At 44.4% G+C, this 19,972-nt stretch overlaps 1 protein-coding gene across 3 annotated transcripts in view; it reads left to right on the top strand.

Annotated features, from left to right (window-relative positions):
- MDGA1 (MAM domain containing glycosylphosphatidylinositol anchor 1) overlaps nt 1-19,972 on the top strand; it is a 148,443-nt gene that overhangs the window by 77,014 nt on the left and 51,457 nt on the right. For all 3 annotated transcript variants that reach the window (XM_068185475.1, XM_068185476.1, XM_068185478.1), the window contains 2 exons: nt 15,012-15,281; nt 18,598-18,749. In XM_068185475.1, the coding sequence (XP_068041576.1) occupies nt 15,012-15,281; nt 18,598-18,749 (422 nt within the window). The remainder of the gene's footprint in view (nt 1-15,011; nt 15,282-18,597; nt 18,750-19,972) is intronic.

The following is a 19,972-nucleotide window of genomic DNA, read 5'->3' as shown; positions in this document are numbered from 1 at the left end:
CCCCTTTCACCCTATTTCACTTCATATAGTTCCTGATTTCCATTCTTCTTTGTGTCTCTATTGCAAACACAAATAAGCGCAAGTGTGCACACACTCCTTCTTTATGTCAGCTGTTATTTCTGATTCAAATATAATTGGCCTCCATTACTCGAGGTAGAACAGCTGGTTTTCTTTCATGATCCCAGTAATGAACCTGGAAATCCATCATTGGTCCCAGGAATTGACAGACATGCCTACATTTCCTGTTTGAATGCCTACCTGTTGCATTTTGTTTAATTTTGGAGTCCTTGTTTCTAGGGTCACATGTGGTCACAGGAAACCATGGAAATTTTTGTTACTGTTGACTGGGAGGAAGCTGGTTTCTGAGACTGTTCATTTAGAATCACAAGATTGGAAAAGACCTTCAAGATAACCTCTGGCCTAATACCACCATGGCCACTAAACCTTATCACAAAGTGCCACATCCACTTATTTTGGAACACTTTCAGGGATGGTGAATCCACCACTTCTTTGGGTAGCCTATTCCAATGTTGACCACCCTTTAGGTGAAGTAATTTTTCCTAATATGCAACCCAAACCTCCCCTGACACAACTTGAAGCTGTTTCATCTTGTCCTATCACTATATGCCTGGAGAAGAGACTGGCCCCTAATCTTGCCACAGCCTCCTTTCAGATAATTGTAGGGCAATAGGATCTCCCCTGAGCCTTCTTTTCTCCAGATTGGACAACCCCAGCTCCCTCAGTCACTCCTTGTAGGACTTGTGTCCTGGACCCTTCACCAGCTCTGTTGCCCTTTTTGGACACGCTCCAGTACCTCAATGTCCTTCTTGCAGTGAGAAGCCCAGAACTGAGCACTGGATTCAAGGTGAGGCCTCACCTGTGCCGAGTAATGGGGATAATCCCTGTCCTGGTCCTGCTGGCCGCACCACTGCTGGTACAGGCTAGGATGTCATCGGCCTTCTTGGCCCCCTGGGCAGACACTGGCTGATGTTCAGTTCCTGTCAATCAGCACTCCCAGGTCCTTTTCTGCTGGGCAGCTTTCCAGCCACTCTGCCCCAGCCTGTAGTGCTGCAAGGGGTTGTTGTGACCCAAGGACAGGACCCGGAACTTCACGTTGTTGACCCTCCTACAGTTGGTCTCAGCCCATTGATCCAGCCTGTCCAGATCCCTCTGCAGGGCTTTCCTCTGCTCCAGCAGATTGATTCTCCAACCCAGATTGGTGGGTCTGCAAACTGGCTGAGGGTGTCCCCAGTCCTCTCATCCAGATAATTAATAAAGATTAAACAGAGCTGTCTTCGACACTGAGCACTGGGGAAGAGCGCTTGTGACTGGATTTTTTTGACTCCTGGAAATGCAGGCTTTCCAGCCCCAGTATCTCTGGACCTGTAGGCATTTTTTTTTCTCTGAACCCTACCACTAATTGCAGCTTTGGACAGAGCCTGAGGTCCCCAGTACCATGGGTGGCACAGATTAAGAAAGATGTGAAAAGATCAATGTTGGTGCAGTGTTGTGCTCTAGTTGGCATGCCTTTTCCAGTCCCAGTATCCCTGCAGCTGTAGCCTTCACAGTTCTCTGAACCCTAAACCTACTGCTAGACCAAAATGGCAATTTGGGATTGTGACTGAGATTTCAAGTTCTACAGGTAGCCCAGATTGGAAAGAGGTGGAAGGAAAAATAAGATTCTTGATCTCTTGTGACCTGCTCTCACAGATGATGAAACCAGTGCTGCAAATCTCATGCAAATATGCTACAACTCTGGGGCAAATTCGGCCAGGCATTTCACAGGAGAAATTGTTGGGAGTGCCAAAACTAACAGAGGCTCCCAGCAGTGGCTGTGATTGAGGTCAAGAGAAAAAAGAATGACAGTAGCATTTGCACTGAAGAGGGGTTTTCCTTACAAAGTGCTGATTGCAAGGAGATACTGCACTGTCCTAATCACAAGCTAGAATACAGTATCTAATAACTGAATGCAATATAAATGAGCTTAATAGCACTAAGTCTGCTGGGATTTTCTGAGCAGTTCGTCATTTATGCATACTACAGGCCCTTCAGCCAACATTCTGGTATGCTGTAAAACGGAGAAATGGGGCTTGAGGGAAAGTGAGCAGCCCTCCATCTAAGGTGGGTTGCTGGAGAGACTATAGTAGATCTAAAGGGATAAGAAAATGGCAGCGGTAGGCTCGATCAGAGGAAAACAGAGCAACTCAAAATAGGGTTTTGCAATTTAGAAATATTTCTTTTCCCCTTTGGCTGCTTGTAATGAAGCTCTGCCAAAGTCCAAACTTATGCATGGACGTGGATAAGTTTTCATACTGATTCACTTTCTAGGAACCAACTTACATGTATAAATGAAACAATGCAAATGAAACTATTTTAAAGAAAGGAGGAAAGATTTGGGGTTTGTGTTGGGATTTTGGGGGTTTTTTTAAAATAAAAACTCTTTAGGGAAGCTTATGTGCTCCAATCTGCTTATCCAAAATGCTGTGACTCCAGCTTCCCAATCACTGTGACTAAACAAGAGCTCTTTGAATCTCTTTCTAACCATTTTGTGCTGTTTGTCTTATTTATATGCCAGGGATAATCCCTATCACTGATGGAGCTGAGAAACGAGGACAGTTTTCCTTTGTACATCTAAACTTGGATATTTGTACATTTTCAGTGCAGCATCTCCTCAAACCCTGAAGTGACAGAGAATTCAGTGTGTTGCTCAGTAAGTTGTTCCAGTGGTTTTTTACTCTCATGGTTCTGTTGTCATCACTTAATCTAAGCCTGTCTCATTTGAGTTTCCAGCTACAAGCTCTTTTTATGCCTTTGTTTTCTCACATAACAAGCTATTTGTTATCAGCAGTCTCTTCCTCATGTAGTCTCAGACACTGAACAAGTAATCTCTTAGCCTTTTCAGTATGCAATCCAGAAAGAGTCGCTTAGCCATTCACCACAAGGCATGTTTTCCAGCCCTATATTTATTTTTATAGCCCTCTTCTCATTTTTTCTCAACATCATTCTGTCAGCATGGCCACATGTATTAACAGGCTTTTAAAAATGATCACACCAGCACAGATGTGATGCCCATCTCGCAATATGTTTAGTAAGCTTTGGCTTAATCATCCAAGCATTTGTACATCTTTGGACTACAGAATTAAGCTAAAAGCTGATGTTAATCGGTTACATTAACTCAGGCTCCTCTTGGAGTCATTGTCTCTTTCCTTGCAAGAGTGATGCATTCTTTCCTCAACAGTTCTCTTTCAAGAACCTTTACCTTATGACCTTTAAAGGTCCCTACCACCCCAAATTTTCTATAGTTCTGTGAATATCTAGGACAAAATGAATGAAGTTCCCAAAAGACTATTCCATCATTGGAATTGTCCTGCAAGAGGTACTTCTTTAGTATGTCATTTATTGCTACGTGTTTCGTATCTTCTAGAAATGTTGGTTCTTATATTGACATCGGCGCTTAGGGATGGTGATTGTCAGTTATCACTGCCTTTGTGTGGGAGGGAAGGAAGCACAGCCCAAGCCACATGCCACAGATGTGCCAAAGTGTACACCTAGCTGCACACAGATGTGAGGTCATTCACACACTAAAGGTGGTTATGTGTGATGTTGGCTACACAGCCTGAACGGGGTGCTTTATAATTGATATACATTAGCTTTGCCAAGCTGTTCTCTGGATCTCTGACCTTGATGGAGATGTGAAATAGCATCAGTTTAAGAGGTTCATGTGGGTTCTTTCTGGAGATGTCTTCCTCAAATAGGCGTTCCCTCTCACTAGAGAGATCCCAATGGTGCATGCAGCCATTTAAAATTTCTTTTTGAACTCTTTCAGTTAATGTGTTTCTAATCTGCTTAATGTGGGCTGCATTTGAGTAGTATTACATCTTCAATTAGTCTGTCGTGTAGAAGCAAGCCAGGTTCTTTCCAAAGCCTGAGGATGTTATGACAAGATAGTTACTTTTCTTGCAGCTTTCTCAATCACTACCCGGTTTGTCTGCCAAGGACCCATAAAACTATATTAATCATCATTCATTTTTAACTTGGAATGTTGCATCCCACATTCATCTTCCATGAGTTTTTTAGTGGAATCAGTGAGGAATAAAAAGGTTTATTGCTGTTTGTTCTGAGATTTCATCTGCTTAGGTTGACCCAATGATTTGATTTGTACCTCCATAGACAGTGCTTGCATGGAGGGTACAGAATAATTTTATCTCCTCTGGTGTTCAAAAGGTGCTATCACAAACTTGCCCTCAAAGGCCCGGCTGGACAAAGTTTTCCCTTTTCTACAGAAAAGATCCCTTTTCTACAAAAAGTAGATATTTTATTACTTTCTGTGTCATTTGTAAGATTTTTATGATCCATTGTTAGTCTGCCATTTTTGCACTGATGAATTCAGATCAGGGTACGTAGCCTCAGCTAGAGTCTTACACACAGAGATGGGCTGTCTTTCCTACTTCTCTGGCTTGTATCACAGATTTAGCCACAAATATTTCCAGATTTAAGTCCACGCAGGTTCTTTCCAAAACTGTATGCAGAATTATATTTACTTCCTGCCCACTATAGTGGGATGTCTCAGCAAATGTTGCTGAAACTGGTTTAAAATGTCCTTTTTACTTGGGATAGCTGATTCTGGGAGACATTATTATTTATTACGGAGAGGGCAGAAGGAGAAGGATGCTGTGTTGCAGTGTGTGCTGGTGCAATCCCCCAGAATGATAATTGCTGATGGATTGACTCAGGCCAGGATCCACTTTCTGATCTTGATGCAGTGGGTCAGAATGAGGCAGTTACAGCCTTAATTTTTGTGTCCCAGGAGAGTTGAGAATGAGAATAATGAAAAGTTACGGAACCAACTTCAGATGTTTACGTGTTGGACCAAAATCCAAGAATTGGAAGAAGAAATAGTGCATCCTTCCCACTTGTCCTGCCTATCACCTTGGCTGCAGCTGAAGCTCTCCTTGGCCAATGCAAAGTAGTGTCTGTAGGAGACAGGCAAGTGACCACATTGCAGGGATGCTGCTCATCCAAAGAGTTCCTGCTGTACTGGCTCAGTTTGAGGTCAGTCATGGAAAATCAAACATCAGATCAGATTTATCCTGTGAATGAGACTGTTAATAAACTTCCCTCTCCTGATCCAAGTCCAGAGGAGATGGGACAGAGCTGATAGCCAGATGGGGAGGTTGAGGAGCAGGCTGCTGTCCTTGAATGGTTGCCAGTTCTCTCACTGGCCTCCTTTCTGTGCCTTCTGCTGCAGAAGAGACCCTGAGCCCTGAAAAGTGATTTCTGGGAGCCTACAGCACCTGTGAGTGTCAGAAGTGAAAGTGGTCTCCCTCATGCAGGGAAAGACCGGGGTTACAGGGCTGCACCTGCTTCAGCAGAAGGGCTGGTGTGCCTTGGGAAACATGGAGCCAGCGTCGAGAGAAGACGGGGGGTTTCCAATGCAGGACTAAGTCCTCTATAGCTTGAGTCCATATCATTCTCTGAGGTGGATGATATCACCCATTCCTGAAGAAATGGGACTGCCAGATCCTCTGCTGTCTCCAAAGGCAGGCAGCATCTTTTGGAATAAAGTGCAAGGAGATGATTCTCTGTAACCAGCAATCTGTTGAAGGTACATTCATGAAAATCTATGACAGTACTAATAGGACAGCTAAAGTATTTTTTTTTGTAATTTATTAATAGAGGAGGAGTTGGGCAAAGGATGTCACACCTTTTAAATGCGTGCAGGTAATGGTGTGAAGGATGGAGGGGAAAAACAGGATGCACAGATGGCAGAGACTGTGCTGTTTGGCAGCTGGCTTTTTGAAGCTAGTCACTGTTCTGAAAGACCTCAGCCATTTCATCTGAAGACCTCCTGAACCCATCCTCACTTTTCCATCCTTTTCCCATGATTGATTTGATCTGCCTTGATTCATCTGAAAATGATGATGACAATGATGAAGCGGTAACCATCCAAAGAATGACAGTAAAAATGCTTACAGTAAAAAATGTTCTTGCCTCTCCTTTTTCTATGCTATATATACTGATCCCGTGTTTTTAAATTGCATGCATTACTTGAGTTCCTGTATGCACTGCCCCCCTTGTTACATTAATTCTTATGGGAAAAATTGCTTTGATATCTGTTGACCTCAGCTGTTTCTTCTATGAGCCTGAGCATTTGCCATAAATATTTTAGTTTGAGCATCCTTTCAGCCTCTTTCTGAGCAGGTACGTTTTCATTGTCATCATCTTCCTCAGATGAATCAAGACCAATCAAGGGTGAAGGATGGAAAAATGGGGCAATGATGGCAGTTAGTAGAGCAGGATATTAAACAACTGGCAGCAGAACTCTAAAGTAGCAGATAGAGAAGTGATAGAGAACTGAGCATTGCTCTACGCAGAATTCTTCATCCTTGGTCCAAATTCCCAGCTAGGCCTGAAGGAGAAAGTGAGGAACAGCCTGTTTTGTGTGGGGAAGCTTGTCCTCTTCTACTCTGTAGATGAATGGTGAACCACTGTATTAACTCTTCCTGGTAAAGCTTTACCCCATGCATCCCTTTAGTTTATTACTGTGAACAAAGATTTCAAAGTGAACGTATTAAGGAGTGCTGGTTCGTATTTGGTTATATTAATTGCTTTGGATGGCCTTCCTTCCCCTACCGGGCTCTTTCTGACTTGGATCTCTCCCCTTTCCAGCTCTGATCCCACCTCACCAACATTACAGCAGGTCTGATTTTTTAATCAATGTTTCTGATTCTGGCTGTGCTGCATCTCACTTTGCCTGCCTGTTTGGAAAGCAGCTGTGGAGGGATTGTCTTGTGGTCCCAATTTAGTTTTCAAACTGAAAACTGAAGGTGAGGTAATGTTGTGGTCCAGCTGTGAGCAGAAGCCTCTGATCCCCTGCAGCCCTGACAATAACTGCATTTCTAAAGCAGGGGCTCTTCTCTATTTTGACAGGATTGCAGTTCTCAGAGGTACTTTTTTCCTGCAGCCTCCCAGCTTTTAAATTTCAGTTCTTTTATTAAAGGAGTGTAAATATATGGAAGTAAATGAATTGTTATGGCAGCTGGCAATGGAACAGGATCTATTGGATTGATACTTGGAATCAGCAGTCATCTCTGTTGCTCCTCTGGTTGGGGCTGCTCTCACCTCCAGGAGTCAAGGGAGAATTCACACCATTCCTTGTAGGAGGCAGCTGCATTCTCTGGACATGAGCCCTGGTGGTGGCACTAATTGGACATTTCCTGGAGTCTAAAGATTTCTCAGTGTGTTTCCTATGGGGGATTTGCAGGCTGGTGCCTGTTTTCCTGCCCAGGTGAGCTCTGTTGTGGCACACAGCAGTTGGAGCACAGGAGGTGTCTCCTGTCCAAGAGCAGGATACGCTGCCCAGGTTTGTGTGTTAGACTCAGCTTACTGATCAGCTCATCAAACAAGGTGCACTGGAAGTTCATGAGAGGTTCATAGGGAAATGGGGCACTGGCCACTTCAATGCATTCGCTCCACTCTGCATTCATCCCACCTAGCAGAGCTGGGAGGGCTGCTTAAGCTCCCAGGGCAGGTACAGGACAGAGGCTCTTATGCCAGCTAGGAATTCCTGCCATCTGAATCATCCTCTGGAGATGTCCCTCTCATTTAATAGCCTTGGAGGGAGGTGGCATTCCTAAGATGAGTGTTTCAATTATGAAAAATGTGATAAATTTGGGCTTTAAAGTCCTGCTTCAGCTAGCACCAGGTTTGCTGTCAAACTTGGGGAGGGGAGGTTATCAATCCTTTCTCAGTTGCTCCAAATCTTTCTCAGGAATGTTGAGGGCCTATACTAGGATGATGAACTTCATAGATTAGCTGTTTTCCCTCTATTTGCTTTCTTTACACCCTGGGGATAGTACAGAGTTGATTACTAGGACATGAAAACACCTATGGGGAGGACTTGCAGTAGGCTTAAACTGCAGCAAGGGAATTAGGCTAGATGGTAAGAAAAATTACTGATAAACTCTGAAGTAAAAGGAAAGATGTGGATTCTTTGCTTTGGAAAAGCCTCATTTATTCTTTCTTGTGGGGTTGATTTTGGTTTTTTTTTTTCCTTCTCCTTAGTTTGCACTGGCAATGAGTTGCTTTATTTCCAGAGCTGCCCAGCTGAGTAGCTCACCTATGAATTATTGAATAGTAAGATAACTGTTTCTCTGCCAAAGGTTAATGCATATAGGATGCTTTTAGGGAAAGAATATCATTGGTTGACTGTTAGTGAATGTTTGCATCTAAACTATTTATATGCTGTTTATATAGCCTGTCACTGCCAGCCCAATTTGTTAAACAGAGGCCTGTAATAACAGATGAATGGGTATGAGGTAATACCTTGTTGTCTTGTAGAAGACAGGCAGAACCTGAGCAAAGCGTTGGTGGTCTGACACTGCTACACATGGGTGGGCTCCCCTCTTGTGGGTATGTGCGTGGGCAGGAGAATGAAGGCTGTGCAGATCCTCCCTGGCTGTCGTGCTGCTTCACCATGTTATAATTAGCAAACTTGGTTGTGAGCTAGAGAAAATATTTTCATGTTAGTCTGTGGGAAAAAAAAAAAAATGAGTTTGGGGTTTTGCTGTTGGTCTGGCAGTACTTGAAGGTATTAGTTTTGAAATGTCCATTCTCATCCTCTATATTTCTCCAGTGAACAGCTTGGCTGATTGGGTGGTGTATCGGTGGGGGAAGGTTTAACAGCATGCGTTTCACATATAAATGTGTATGTGTTTTCTGTACATGCAGCATCTTTTTCTACTGATCTTTTTCAGTTAGGGGAGTGTACTGTTTTAAAATGAGATGCTAGAAGGTAAGTGAGGCATGGGAATGAGGTGGCTTTACAGGACAGAAGAATACATGTCTTTGTAGTGTCTTGTTAGTGTGAATTAATTGGGCAGTGAGTCTGAGTGGCATTCCAGCATGTCTGGGACAGATATTTTTTTGAGGAAGCATATCTGTGAGACTAAAGGTCTGGAAATTCCCACCCAGGATGGACTTTCTCCAAAGCACTCTGTAAAGCGAGCAAGGGGTCTCATGTATTAATCAGCACAGTTCATCATACAGAAGAGGAAATCCCTTAGTAAACCCCTCTTTATTAATAGGTGAAGACTGTTTGAGCTAATTGGCTTGGAAAGTTCAGGGAAGAGGAAAGCAGAAAAGCTGGTAGTGAATACATTTCATTTGCTCTTCTTTTAAAAGCAGTCAACTAGCATAGAACTAAGCATTCTCTGAGCCCTGCCTCTCCAGACCCTGCACTCACTTGTCTAGTAGAAAATTTACTCAAATTTGTTTTCTTTGAAATAACAATATTTGCAACTTGGCTTTCAAGCACTGTGCAAAAACCATGTTTTATCTCTTCATACATGGAGTGACTTAAGTGCAAAGGCAAAAGTCATGTAAGATAAAAGAATGAGATTTGGCTTTCAGCTGAAACAGGGTGAGCAAGCCTTCCTGGATCTCCCTTCTTCTAACTACTCAATTATATATTAAGCAAGCATATGAGATTGGGCTTGTAAATATGGGTTGGATATTTGTCTCCAGATGGAAAACTGTTGATGCCGAATGTGTGTTCCTGGGGTGTGGGTTGTAGGTGCAGTTGCAAGGAACAGAATTGCTCAGCTGTGATTTTCCAGCCTTGTGGCAATAAAAGAGCTTCCCCTCTTGTTCAGGTAGAGAGTTCTGGTCTCTCCTGGAGCTGAAACCATGGAGTTTTCTTCCTGCTGTGAGAAGAGGGTTGCAGTATCTTTGCTGTCTGTGATATCTTTATTACCCCAGGTTATGGGGCTGGGGGTTGGAAAAGGGAGGCGTCCTTTACTGAGGTTTCTTTGGTTGTCTAGAGAAGATTAGGGAAGACTGCATCCAGCAGTCTGCAAAAGGATACCTGTAAGAAATTAAGTGGATCCTGGATAGAAACATATAGGTCTCATAAGGTCCACATAGCTGTCTGTGCTGATTTTCTTTCTAGAGAAAGAAATTATTTCCTGTTGTCATTAGCTTCTTCTGGTAACGAGACACAGCTAAGAATTGTAACTAACCACTATGTGCAGTCTTTCATGCCAGGTTATCTGTGGGTTGTTTGCAATGTTAATCCTACAAATGGTTGGTCACTTGGGTCTCACCAAGGGACATGGTGAAGATGAAAGTCAGGAGTTCTGCTGGTGCTGTGATGCATGGCTAAGCTCTGAGATAGTCAGTCGGTAGGGTGGGATGAGAGCTGCTGAAGTTAAGCAGCTTTCTAATCTAGCACAGCTTGCTATTTTCATCACTTGTGTTACGTACCGCACTGTCTAGATTTAAATAAAAATGTAAAGACTGGTTCTGGAGGATAGAGGAGAGGTGTTTCTCACAGAAAAGGAAGACTGGCTGAGAGTGGAAGGACCAGGATACGGGTCACAATATGGAAAGTATAGTGAAGGTGAGGAGGAAGGACTCCTGCGCTGCTTTTGTCAGATCTCTGTTTGTGTAGCCTTGATTAGGGCATCTTTCTCTTTGTGCCTCTCCTTTTCCCCATAACATTGCTGTGCTGTGGTGCTCTTTGCAGCAGAGGAAGTGTTGTGGGAAATAAATTCCTGTAGCAAAATAAGAATGTAGCAGCCCATGGCAGCTGCACACACCAGTACAATGCTGGCAGCTCACCACCCACAGAGATGGCGGTTGTCAGCTGTACATGGCTACATGGGGGACAAGGCTGCTTGTGAGTAAGAAAGCAGATTATGAGAGAGCTCCCTAGCTCTGACAACCTTTCCAAAACAAGCCAGCATTTGAGATTTTATCAGGTTATGCTATTCACTGTTACCAAACTGCAGTGGGGAAGCAGAGTTGGCATGTGTTTTGCATAGTAGTGTTGTCCTGTGATGTCTAGGATGTTCAGCCTTCTCAGTTATTGCCTGAACAATTTGTGTGAGGTCTGTTTACTCAATGCTCCCCTGTTTTTCAGATCCTGGCTTGTCTTTAAGCTTGTCACTGATTTCTGTGCATGAATCCACTTCAACAGGCCCCTTTCTTTGCCTTTCATCCATACTGGATTGAGCAGCCTCATGACAACATTGCCAGTTTCTAATTTAAGGGAAATTGTTCTGCATTTACCCCATGAGTAAAAAGCTTCAAAGTGCATCTCTGCTATCCTGGGATGCTCTGACTTCATCACTGGTGAAAGAAACATCTTTGCCTTCTCGAGGCATCTGAATTTGATAGGAACCTGCAGCAATCTGACAGCATTGCAAGGGCCAAGTAACCCTTGCTGAGCTATGCCCAAGCAGGACAGCACAGTGACAGTGAAAGGAGAGACTGTGGTCTCTCCACTGAGCTCTTCAGCTCTTGTAAGGAAAAGCTCTAGTTTAGTTTTTCCCTTTTGCAAGGCTAAAACTGAAACAGACTTAAACCAAGCAGACCATAATTCTAAACTGTGAGAAGGCACTTCTCACTCAACTAGGATGATAAGCATTTCTGTTCTGGTTATTTCCAGTAAAACTAAGAAAATAAGAGGTTATTGGGACACAAAGCAACACTCCTTGGTGCTTGACATTTCACTGTTGTACTTTCCTCACCGCTGCCCCTCATCACTGTGAGCGTTAGCTTACCAGTCCTTTGGTGCAGAGCATCTGCTCTGGCTCACAGCAAGGAGCTGCCTGCAGCCCAGCTTTGCTTTAGGGTGCCTGGCACACCCTAAAGCCTGTTTGCCTGTGTTTGGTTCATTGGAATTGCTCCTAACTAGCTAATTCTGCTGCAAAGGCAGACCGCCCTGCCTTGTGTTTCACAGCAGCGGCATCTTAACAAGGTTGGTGGAGGGCCCTCGCTTCGACACTGCCTCTTTATCCCTTTCATCACAGCTGTTGCCAGCAAGCTCTTCTAGAGTTAAGCTGTATGCTGAGAGAGAACAGTAATTGTCTGTATTTGTTTGCTGTGTTTCTTGCCAGGGGATCCTGAAGCTCTCTATGTGCACAGAGGTTTTTTTACCTTCTGGAAGCCTAGCAAGTTGCTGCCTGCAATGTGGAGGCTGCTTAAAAGAGCACTTCTAGTACAGGTGCTGGATTTCAAGGGAGATACAGGAAGGCATTTGAGGAGCCTCTGGATAAGAACTCACCTTTGGAACTGGGCTAAAAACTTAAAGAGCATCATAGCAGCTTAGCAAGCCAGAATAGCCAAATACAACCTCCTTATAGCCAGCAGAAATGCTGCTCCCCTCTGAGTATAAAAAGCACCTTGAAAATCATTATCCTTTTTGCAGCTCCCTAAAGGTGTCTGTGCAGGGCTCATATCACAGGTCTCTCCTCCAAGACAGCCCCCATGTCAGGTGTACTGGAGCTGTTCAGTTCCTAGTTCTGGGGAGCAGCAGCACCAGCTCATTTAAACAAGCTTTCTTTTGCCTTTAAGCCAGAGAAAAAGAACAGAAACAGAAAAGGCTGTGTTGTTAGCAGTGAGGTTTTAAGGACTGAATCCCTGCCTTTGTATTGAGTCTGCCTTTTGTGTGTAATTTCCTTGAACAAGTGTGAACTCCCCAGCAGGCATTGGAGGCCAGAGCTGATGTCTGGCTTTGTAATTGCTGTTGACCTTCCTTTGTTTTCATATCCATTGGGAACCTTGGGGAATAACTGACCTTGGTGCAGTTCTCTATACTTTTTAGTGGTGAGATAACCTGCTTCAGCTCTCTCTCCAGAAAACCCAGGAGCTCCAGGACTACCTGCAGAGTTAATACTCATTGGGTGTTTTCTAGTGCCAGAGACAAGAGGAGAAAACATAATCAATTTTTAATTGATAGACACTTTCAGACATTCCTTTTGTAAAATAGTAACATAGCCCTGGAGCCTGTCCCAGTGCAAATCAAGTAAATTCCATTTTTCAGCTGAAGAATAAACATCTTCTGCATCCTTGGCTGCCCTGCTGTTCCAGTGACCTAAGGAAGCCTCTGGAACAACCCAGCCCTGTTCTTCTGTGACCCTTTACCAGCCCCAGACACTCCCACAGTGAGGCCCAGGAGGGCACTTTCCTTGCAGCACATGTCCTTGCTGGTGGCACTTTGTCCAGTTTCAGACCTTTTCCTCTGTCCCAGCCCCATACCTGGCACAGTTAGATCCAGTGAGGGAAGCTGCTTTCTGACCCCTCTCTCTCCTCCTCTGGTGACAGACTGCTCTGAGTACATCTGAAGTGGCTGTGCCATTTTTTGAGCCTTTTTTTTTTTCTCTTCTCTCCCCTTTTCCTCTTTCTTTTCTCTATATCACCAGCTGGCCTAGATTATAATGTGAGACCCCACTGGCTTCAATTAAGGATCAGATGTGACTGAAGAAATGGGATAGCAGCTAGGGATGGAGATGATACATGCATGGCACTAGGTCTAATCAAACAACTTCTCACATTATTCTCACTGTGAGGTGGGAGACGTGTGAGCCGAAGGCAAGTCAGCACTCGAAGCACTTGCAGAGACGCATCCCCAGGAAAGCCATCCATAATGAGCTGACCGTGCCACTCAGCACGGCAGCCTCCGCTCAGGCAAGGGCTGCTTTTAATCCACCTAAGCGCAGCAAAGGGCCCAAAGACTTAGAGAACAAGGTACCTTGAAAACAATCAGCCACATCAAACAAAGGCTGCCAGGTGGAGGGGATGATGGGGATGATTTTACATGGGATACCCACAGATTCATTTGTGCCCCCTGGAGATGGGACACTGCATGCCCACAGGTGGGACAGTGCATGCAGCACCTTCAGATGTGGTGAAGATAGAGATGTCACTAGTGTCACAGCTGTTGGGTCTTGCTGGAGTCAGGCTATGGGAGGAGACTGGTGTGCCAAAGCCCTTCCCAGCATAGCTCTATTCAGGGCAGCAGGGGTGCAGAGTGACCCGTGGTTGTTGGTGGACCTGTGTCTGTGGTGCTGCAGGTGCTGGGTGTTACAGGTTTTTGGGCCTGGCTGTGCTTGGAAAGTCTATGGACTTTCAGAGGAGTCAGATGCTCTGTCGATCTGTAGGGCATAGAAACTGTGGAAAAGCACTTGCTTTGAACCTGGAGAAGGTCAGTTGTGATTGTGCTGAAACTGCTATAAATCAGTTCTCCCTCTTACATTCAGGCTAACAGCTGTTTTGTGTTCAGGAAGCTTTTCTCATTTAGATGGAGAGCTTCTGTTTATCCCCACGCTGTAATGTTTTAATTAAGAATTTATTGCAAGTGAAACGTGTCTATCAGAGACAGTGGGGATTTAAGTCCTCTTTCATTGCATTAAATAAGGAATAACCCAAACAGTACCAATCCAACTTTCTTCTTGCTGTGCCTCAACCATGCCCAAATCACGAGGTTCCCATAAATTTTTACAAGTGCTAAAGAACTGCAAAAGACATAGTAGTCTCCCTTTGCTAAGGAGGTGAGCACACATCACCATTCCCATTCTCACACTACTGGCAAAGAAGCTGACATGGATAGATGTGACTCACCTCCCAACATCAGGGAATTGTTGCCAGAGATAAAAATAGGACCCAGAGTCCCTGTAGTCATTCTGTGATGTGTTGTATTGATGTATTTGGGAGGGGCCCTCCAAAACCCTTTCAGGTCTGTGGGGAGAGCCAGTGCAGATCCCTCCATCTAAACATGGTCTTCTTGATAACCCTGCCAAACATTGACAAGAAGAAATGACTGCTTGGGAACTTACCTGCCTGCTCAGGGAGTGCATTTTATGCTGTATAATAGGACTAGTCATTCTGATTAGATCTGAGGATTGAATCCAAGCTGTGGTACAGCTGCTGGTGGTGCACGTCTCACATGAGAGAGCAGAGCTTGGTAGCTCCTCCAAGCAGTACTCAGTGTGGGATGAGTGCTTGCTAAAGGTTATCCCTACCTCATAAGTGGGAGAGAGGTAGAATGTGTCCCCAGCACAGACAGAAGGGAATGTCAGACGACTGTTGCTTTTGGTGTGATGGATCCTGGCTTCAACCCCTTGGAAATGATAGGTACCTGTCTTGTCAAAGGTGGTCGGGGTGACCATGCTGTGTGAAGCAGCTGCTCCCTGATGGCATCCCTGTCTGTTGCTCTGTTGGGTCTCCAGTCCCCCCCGTGGTGGAGCCAGCCTTCCAGGATGTACGGCAGGGCATGGGGCACAGCGTCACCCTGCGCTGCACCATGCTCAAGGGCAGTCCCATGAAGGTGGCCACCTCCGTCTGGCGCTTCAATGGGAGCCTCCTGGCGCAGCCCCTGGCAGAGCAGCAGGACTACTCGGAGCTCAAGGTGGACAGCATCAGCCGGGAGACCAGTGGGAGCTATGAGTGTAGCATTTCCAATGACGTGGGGGTCTCCACCTGCCTCTTCCAAGTGTCTGGTAAGTCACAGAATGCACATCAGAGCAAGCTGTTGGATTGGGTCATGGGAAGCTTGCTTCTCATAAACTGATGCCACTACAGTGCCTCTATTGTTTCCTCTGTGCCCAGCATTCTGTTCAGGAGGAATAATTTTCCATAAGCCAGCAGGGAGATCTGTCTCCATCATTCAGGTAAATGGACCTGGAGCTGGCTAAGTGCTAGCCCCTGTTAGATTTTAGCAGTGTTTGACCACTTACAGGACTTAAACTCAAGGCCACAATCAGCTTTCAAGCTGGACAACCTGTATCATCAATAAGTATTGACCAAGAGGAAGTGAAAAGCTCTGTACATCCCTCCAACAGGCTCCAAACCATCTGAATTCCTCTTTAAAAGCAAATGAACAAAGAAACAAAAACTGCATTATGTATTCCTGTGCCTTCTCTATGACTCCTGTCTGTCTGTGTCTCACAGTGCTTTCTAGAAAAAACATGAGCTGGGAATGGTTGCTAGTACACAGTGGATTTGCTGCTCACAGTTTTCTTTGAATCCATCATCCATTGTAACAGGCCCCCTCTGCAGCACCTGCAACTGCACAGAGGGATGGCAGACTTATAGCATCTAAAACTGCACATCTGACCTGGCTTCTCCAGCTGATGATTAAATCTGCTTTTCCCATGACCCCAGAACTGACTTGGGCACAATTTTCAAGAAAAGCTCTCCCATGAAGTTACCTTAATATGCAATAAATTCAGTCCAAATACTCAGGTTTGAGTCCAGGGCCAATTTATAACACTTTTCAAGCCTGGATTGAAAAAAAATGAGAATGAGTAACATCCAGAGAGACCTGATTTTGAAGCAGGCCTTTCCTAGGTTCTGGGAAAGCTCAAGTATGCTGTAACTCTGGGATGCTTACAGAAATGGGGGAACCCAAACTACTTCTACTATTTGGGTCCCTTTTCAGGACCTTGTCTCACCCCTTGAGATTTCCTGGCATTTGTCTCACAGCAAATTTTGCTTGAAAGCTTTGGCCCTCTCTACCCTTTTCATATGCTTGTAACTCTCACATCACTAAGTGATAGCAAACCATATCTCTCTATGAGCCATCACAGAAAACTGCATCCCTGTCAAGCCTAGGAATGCTCCCAGGAATTTCTCGCTGGTGGCAGCAACAAATACATATTGGCACCCAGTGTGCCATGCTGTGCCTGAGATAAGATCCCCTCAGCAGAAAGCAGGATTCATGCCTAGAGAACACTGATCAGGAAAGCAGAAAGCCTTTATTTTTCCTGCATCCCTTCTCCTTTTCCAAGACATTGATATCTGATTGTAGCTGTTCAACTCCAGACATCTCTGCCTATGTCCTGGACAGTTACAAGTTAATTAGACCTTCTGAGCCTGTAGAGCAACCTGAAAAATATTTCAGTGACTAGACTGCTCTACCTGGACTCAGGATTGCTGGAGTTTTGATTTCCATCAGCCACAGCCTTCCCATCTGAGCAGAGAAAGTGGCATGGTCTCTTTTTTTTCTGCTTCTTCTCTGTGGAAAAAAATACCATAAACCATTTTATACGACAGAAAGTGACTCATTTTTTACTGTGGGGTGTTCAGGTGCACTGAAAATACAGTACATGTATCTGACCAGCATTGGATTATTTTATTCTATGGATGAGTGATTAGCTTTCCGAAATGTTTTGGAAGGATAGTGAAACATCCAACCCATTCCTCTTGAGGAAGTTATCAGGGCAGCCCATACTGTTCATCATCTGCTCCCTCACTAGCCAAAAGGACAGAAGAGCCTGAAAGAGAGACGGGGATAATCTTCAGCTCTTCCCATCAGCTGAAAGCAAAAGACAAAACTTTCCAGGAGTAGTGAAGCCTTCCAGAAGGAAGTTCTGAAAGTATTTTGATATGCAGCATTTCTATCAAAAAGTGCTTGTTTTTTCTAGCTTCTATCTTGGAGTCAATTAATAATGAATTAATATCGTGCAAGATTATGATTATCATCAGTTCTGATTTTATTTCGAAATCCATTATAAAGCTTGACTTCTATAGTCAATACAAGTTGAATAAGCAGAAATTAGTCTCTGAGGTGGTTCTGAACTTCTTGCTTGTGCAAAAATTCAAGTAAATAAATATAATAAGAGAAAAAGGACTTGGAAATAAATATCAATATTATACATTTGAGTTAATAAAAAATAAGCATTGAATCCTGTCAAGCCTAATTATAACCACACAGAATGGCAGGGCCAGTGATTCAAGTGGAAAGGTGCAGCAGACATGGAGATGGAGTTTATTCCTGCTCTCCAGCATCCCTTGCTACCCAGGCATCTTTCTGGTCTCTGCTGGTTCAGACTGGACCTGAACCCAAACACTTGACCTTTCATTCAGGTTCAACTCCTGCCTGGCTTCGGACAGAACTTGCCAAAAATTGAAGTTCAGTGGGTGAAATGATCGTAATTTCAAATAGGGCAAAACTAGTTGTGGGTAAGACCTCGAGTTGCCTGTGCTCCCTGTGCATTAGTCCTCCAGCTGCTGGGCTGCATGGCATGAGCCTTCAAATTCTGTTTGGTCGTGATTCAGGACAGAAACTTCTGGGGAAATGACAGTTAGTCCTTTCTTCTCTGAACTGCTCATTTTCTCTCTGGTATGTTTTTTCTTCTGTGTTTCCCTTCTCCTGCTGCACGTTGTTTTTAAGGAGAGACATGGGTTTGAAAAAGACATCTCCATCCCTGCCAAAGCTCCCATGGCTTTTACCCAGGCTGAGGTCAGTGTCCTCTTTGCTGCCGAGTTGACTGTTGTGTTACAAAGAGGCTGGAGCACTGTGTTGCCAAGGCAGGGGAGATGCAGCAGGAGAAAGGTCTCCTTTTTAATGCCATGGTCTCTGTGTGATAAATAACACTTTTCCTATGACCTACTGGCCAAATGATCTTTCCTCAGGGTTTGTTAGCAGGAGTCTCTGTAAAGCAGCAGATGAAACAAGAGAAATGCCAGTTTAAAGCTGTTACTTCAATCTAAACTACAAAGCAAGAGAGAAAAGATTAGAGCTGGTTCCAGCTGGAGAACTGAACTTGTTCCCACCTTCTCAGCTGCTGGTCATGTCCCACTAGGGTTGCAGGGCTGCTAATCCTCCCAACAGTTTAGGCTGTGAAAGCAGTAGTGATTCACAGAAAATAGTGGCACATTTGTCCAAAGTAAAGGTGTCCATTGTGTTAGAGGCAGGTCGATAAGCTGGGTAAGTGGAGCTCTTCCACTCTCACCATGTCTCTTTGCAATTTTTGTTCCACTTGATCCCACTCTTTTACTTTCCTCCCTCTTTTTTCTTTCTTTCCCCTCCAGCAAAAGCTTATAGCCCAGAGTTTTATTATGACACTCCCAACCCCGCCTTGAGCCAGAAGCAATCCAAGAATTACTCTTACGTCTTGCAGTGGACCCAGAAGGAGCCTGATGCTGTGGATCCCATCCTCAAGTACCGCCTGGAAATCCAGCAGGTAAGGTCTGCTCTCCTGGAGCCCCAGCATATGGCCTTTCAGGAGGCAATTACATCAGTGTTTCCTTGCTGATTAAGAGCTGAAAGTGATGAAATTGGCAGATCCTGATGGTCTTGCACTTTCCCCACTGAATGGAAGAGACAGACCAAGTGTACAACTCAGTGTTCACTTTTACCTCTGGGGTTGGGTACAGTCAAGGTCTTTCAAAGCCCTGTGGCCCCCATTGGGCTGTTCATGCTCAGTGTTTTGAATGGGGTTTTAGTGGGAACAATGCGTTATAGTCATTAGTTGGTGGTGTAGATTTTGTAGGCCAAAGATTCAAATAAGTGGAATTCCATCCTCCTCACTCATATAGAAAAAAGGAATAAGCTGAAGAGCTCTCCATGCAGGAACTGCAGGAAAAAGTCAATGGCTGTTTGTGTTGCAGAAGGGCTTTCATCCTGTCACACTAACTAAGCTATTTGGACTGTATGAACTGTGCAGGGGAAGTGAAGTGGGCTTCAAGGTTTCTGAGTTTGAAGGAAAATCATACTGGGGGTTGGGGGCTGGGGTGGAGAACTGAGTGAAATTTGAAAACATCACTGGTTGGGGAAGGTTAGAGTAAGGAGCTTGATGTTTTTAAAGAGCACATTATCTTAGCAGGATTGCCAGGTGCTTTCATCCACACCCAGCAAAGCACCCGCACTCAACATTTTTGAAAAATAGGGACACATAAAATTGGTTGTTTGTGCCATTCAGTGGTGGCTGAGAAGCAAATGCATTTTGCAAGGAAAATTTTGTTTACTGTAGGTAGAAAACAAAATAATTAAGAAGATTCAAGTGTCTCTTTCCCCTAGTTCTGCACAGTAGGCTCCAGTTTTATGTCTCCATTTGATTGTGAGCTCTCTGGGGTGGGACAGCCTTTGTTTGTTACTCACACCGTATGGAGCACATTGTCAGTACTTAATAATAATACAGGACCCGGGGGAGCCTCTAATAATGAAGGCAGTTTGTCATAGTAGATCTTCCCTCTGAGCCAAGTTTTGCTATTATCAGCACTGCAACTCAATGAACAAATCTGTGAGTTTTATCTTTCTCCAGTAAGTTGAGTTTTTTTCCTTTTTGCACAGTGTTTAAAAGTAATCTTGGTTCTAGCCTTCGTTGAGCTCCTACTAAAAGGGGTCAAGAAGAGGGAAAATCATTTTTCTGCTTTAAGTTACGACTTGGAGGGAGTTGAGTGCCAT

The sequence above is a fragment of the Anomalospiza imberbis genome, chromosome 3 (genome assembly GCF_031753505.1).
Source record: "Anomalospiza imberbis isolate Cuckoo-Finch-1a 21T00152 chromosome 3, ASM3175350v1, whole genome shotgun sequence".
NCBI classification, from domain to species: Eukaryota; Metazoa; Chordata; class Aves; order Passeriformes; family Viduidae; genus Anomalospiza; species Anomalospiza imberbis.
Note: the sequence above shows the minus strand (reverse complement) of the source record. Positions and strands in the feature narration are given on the sequence as shown.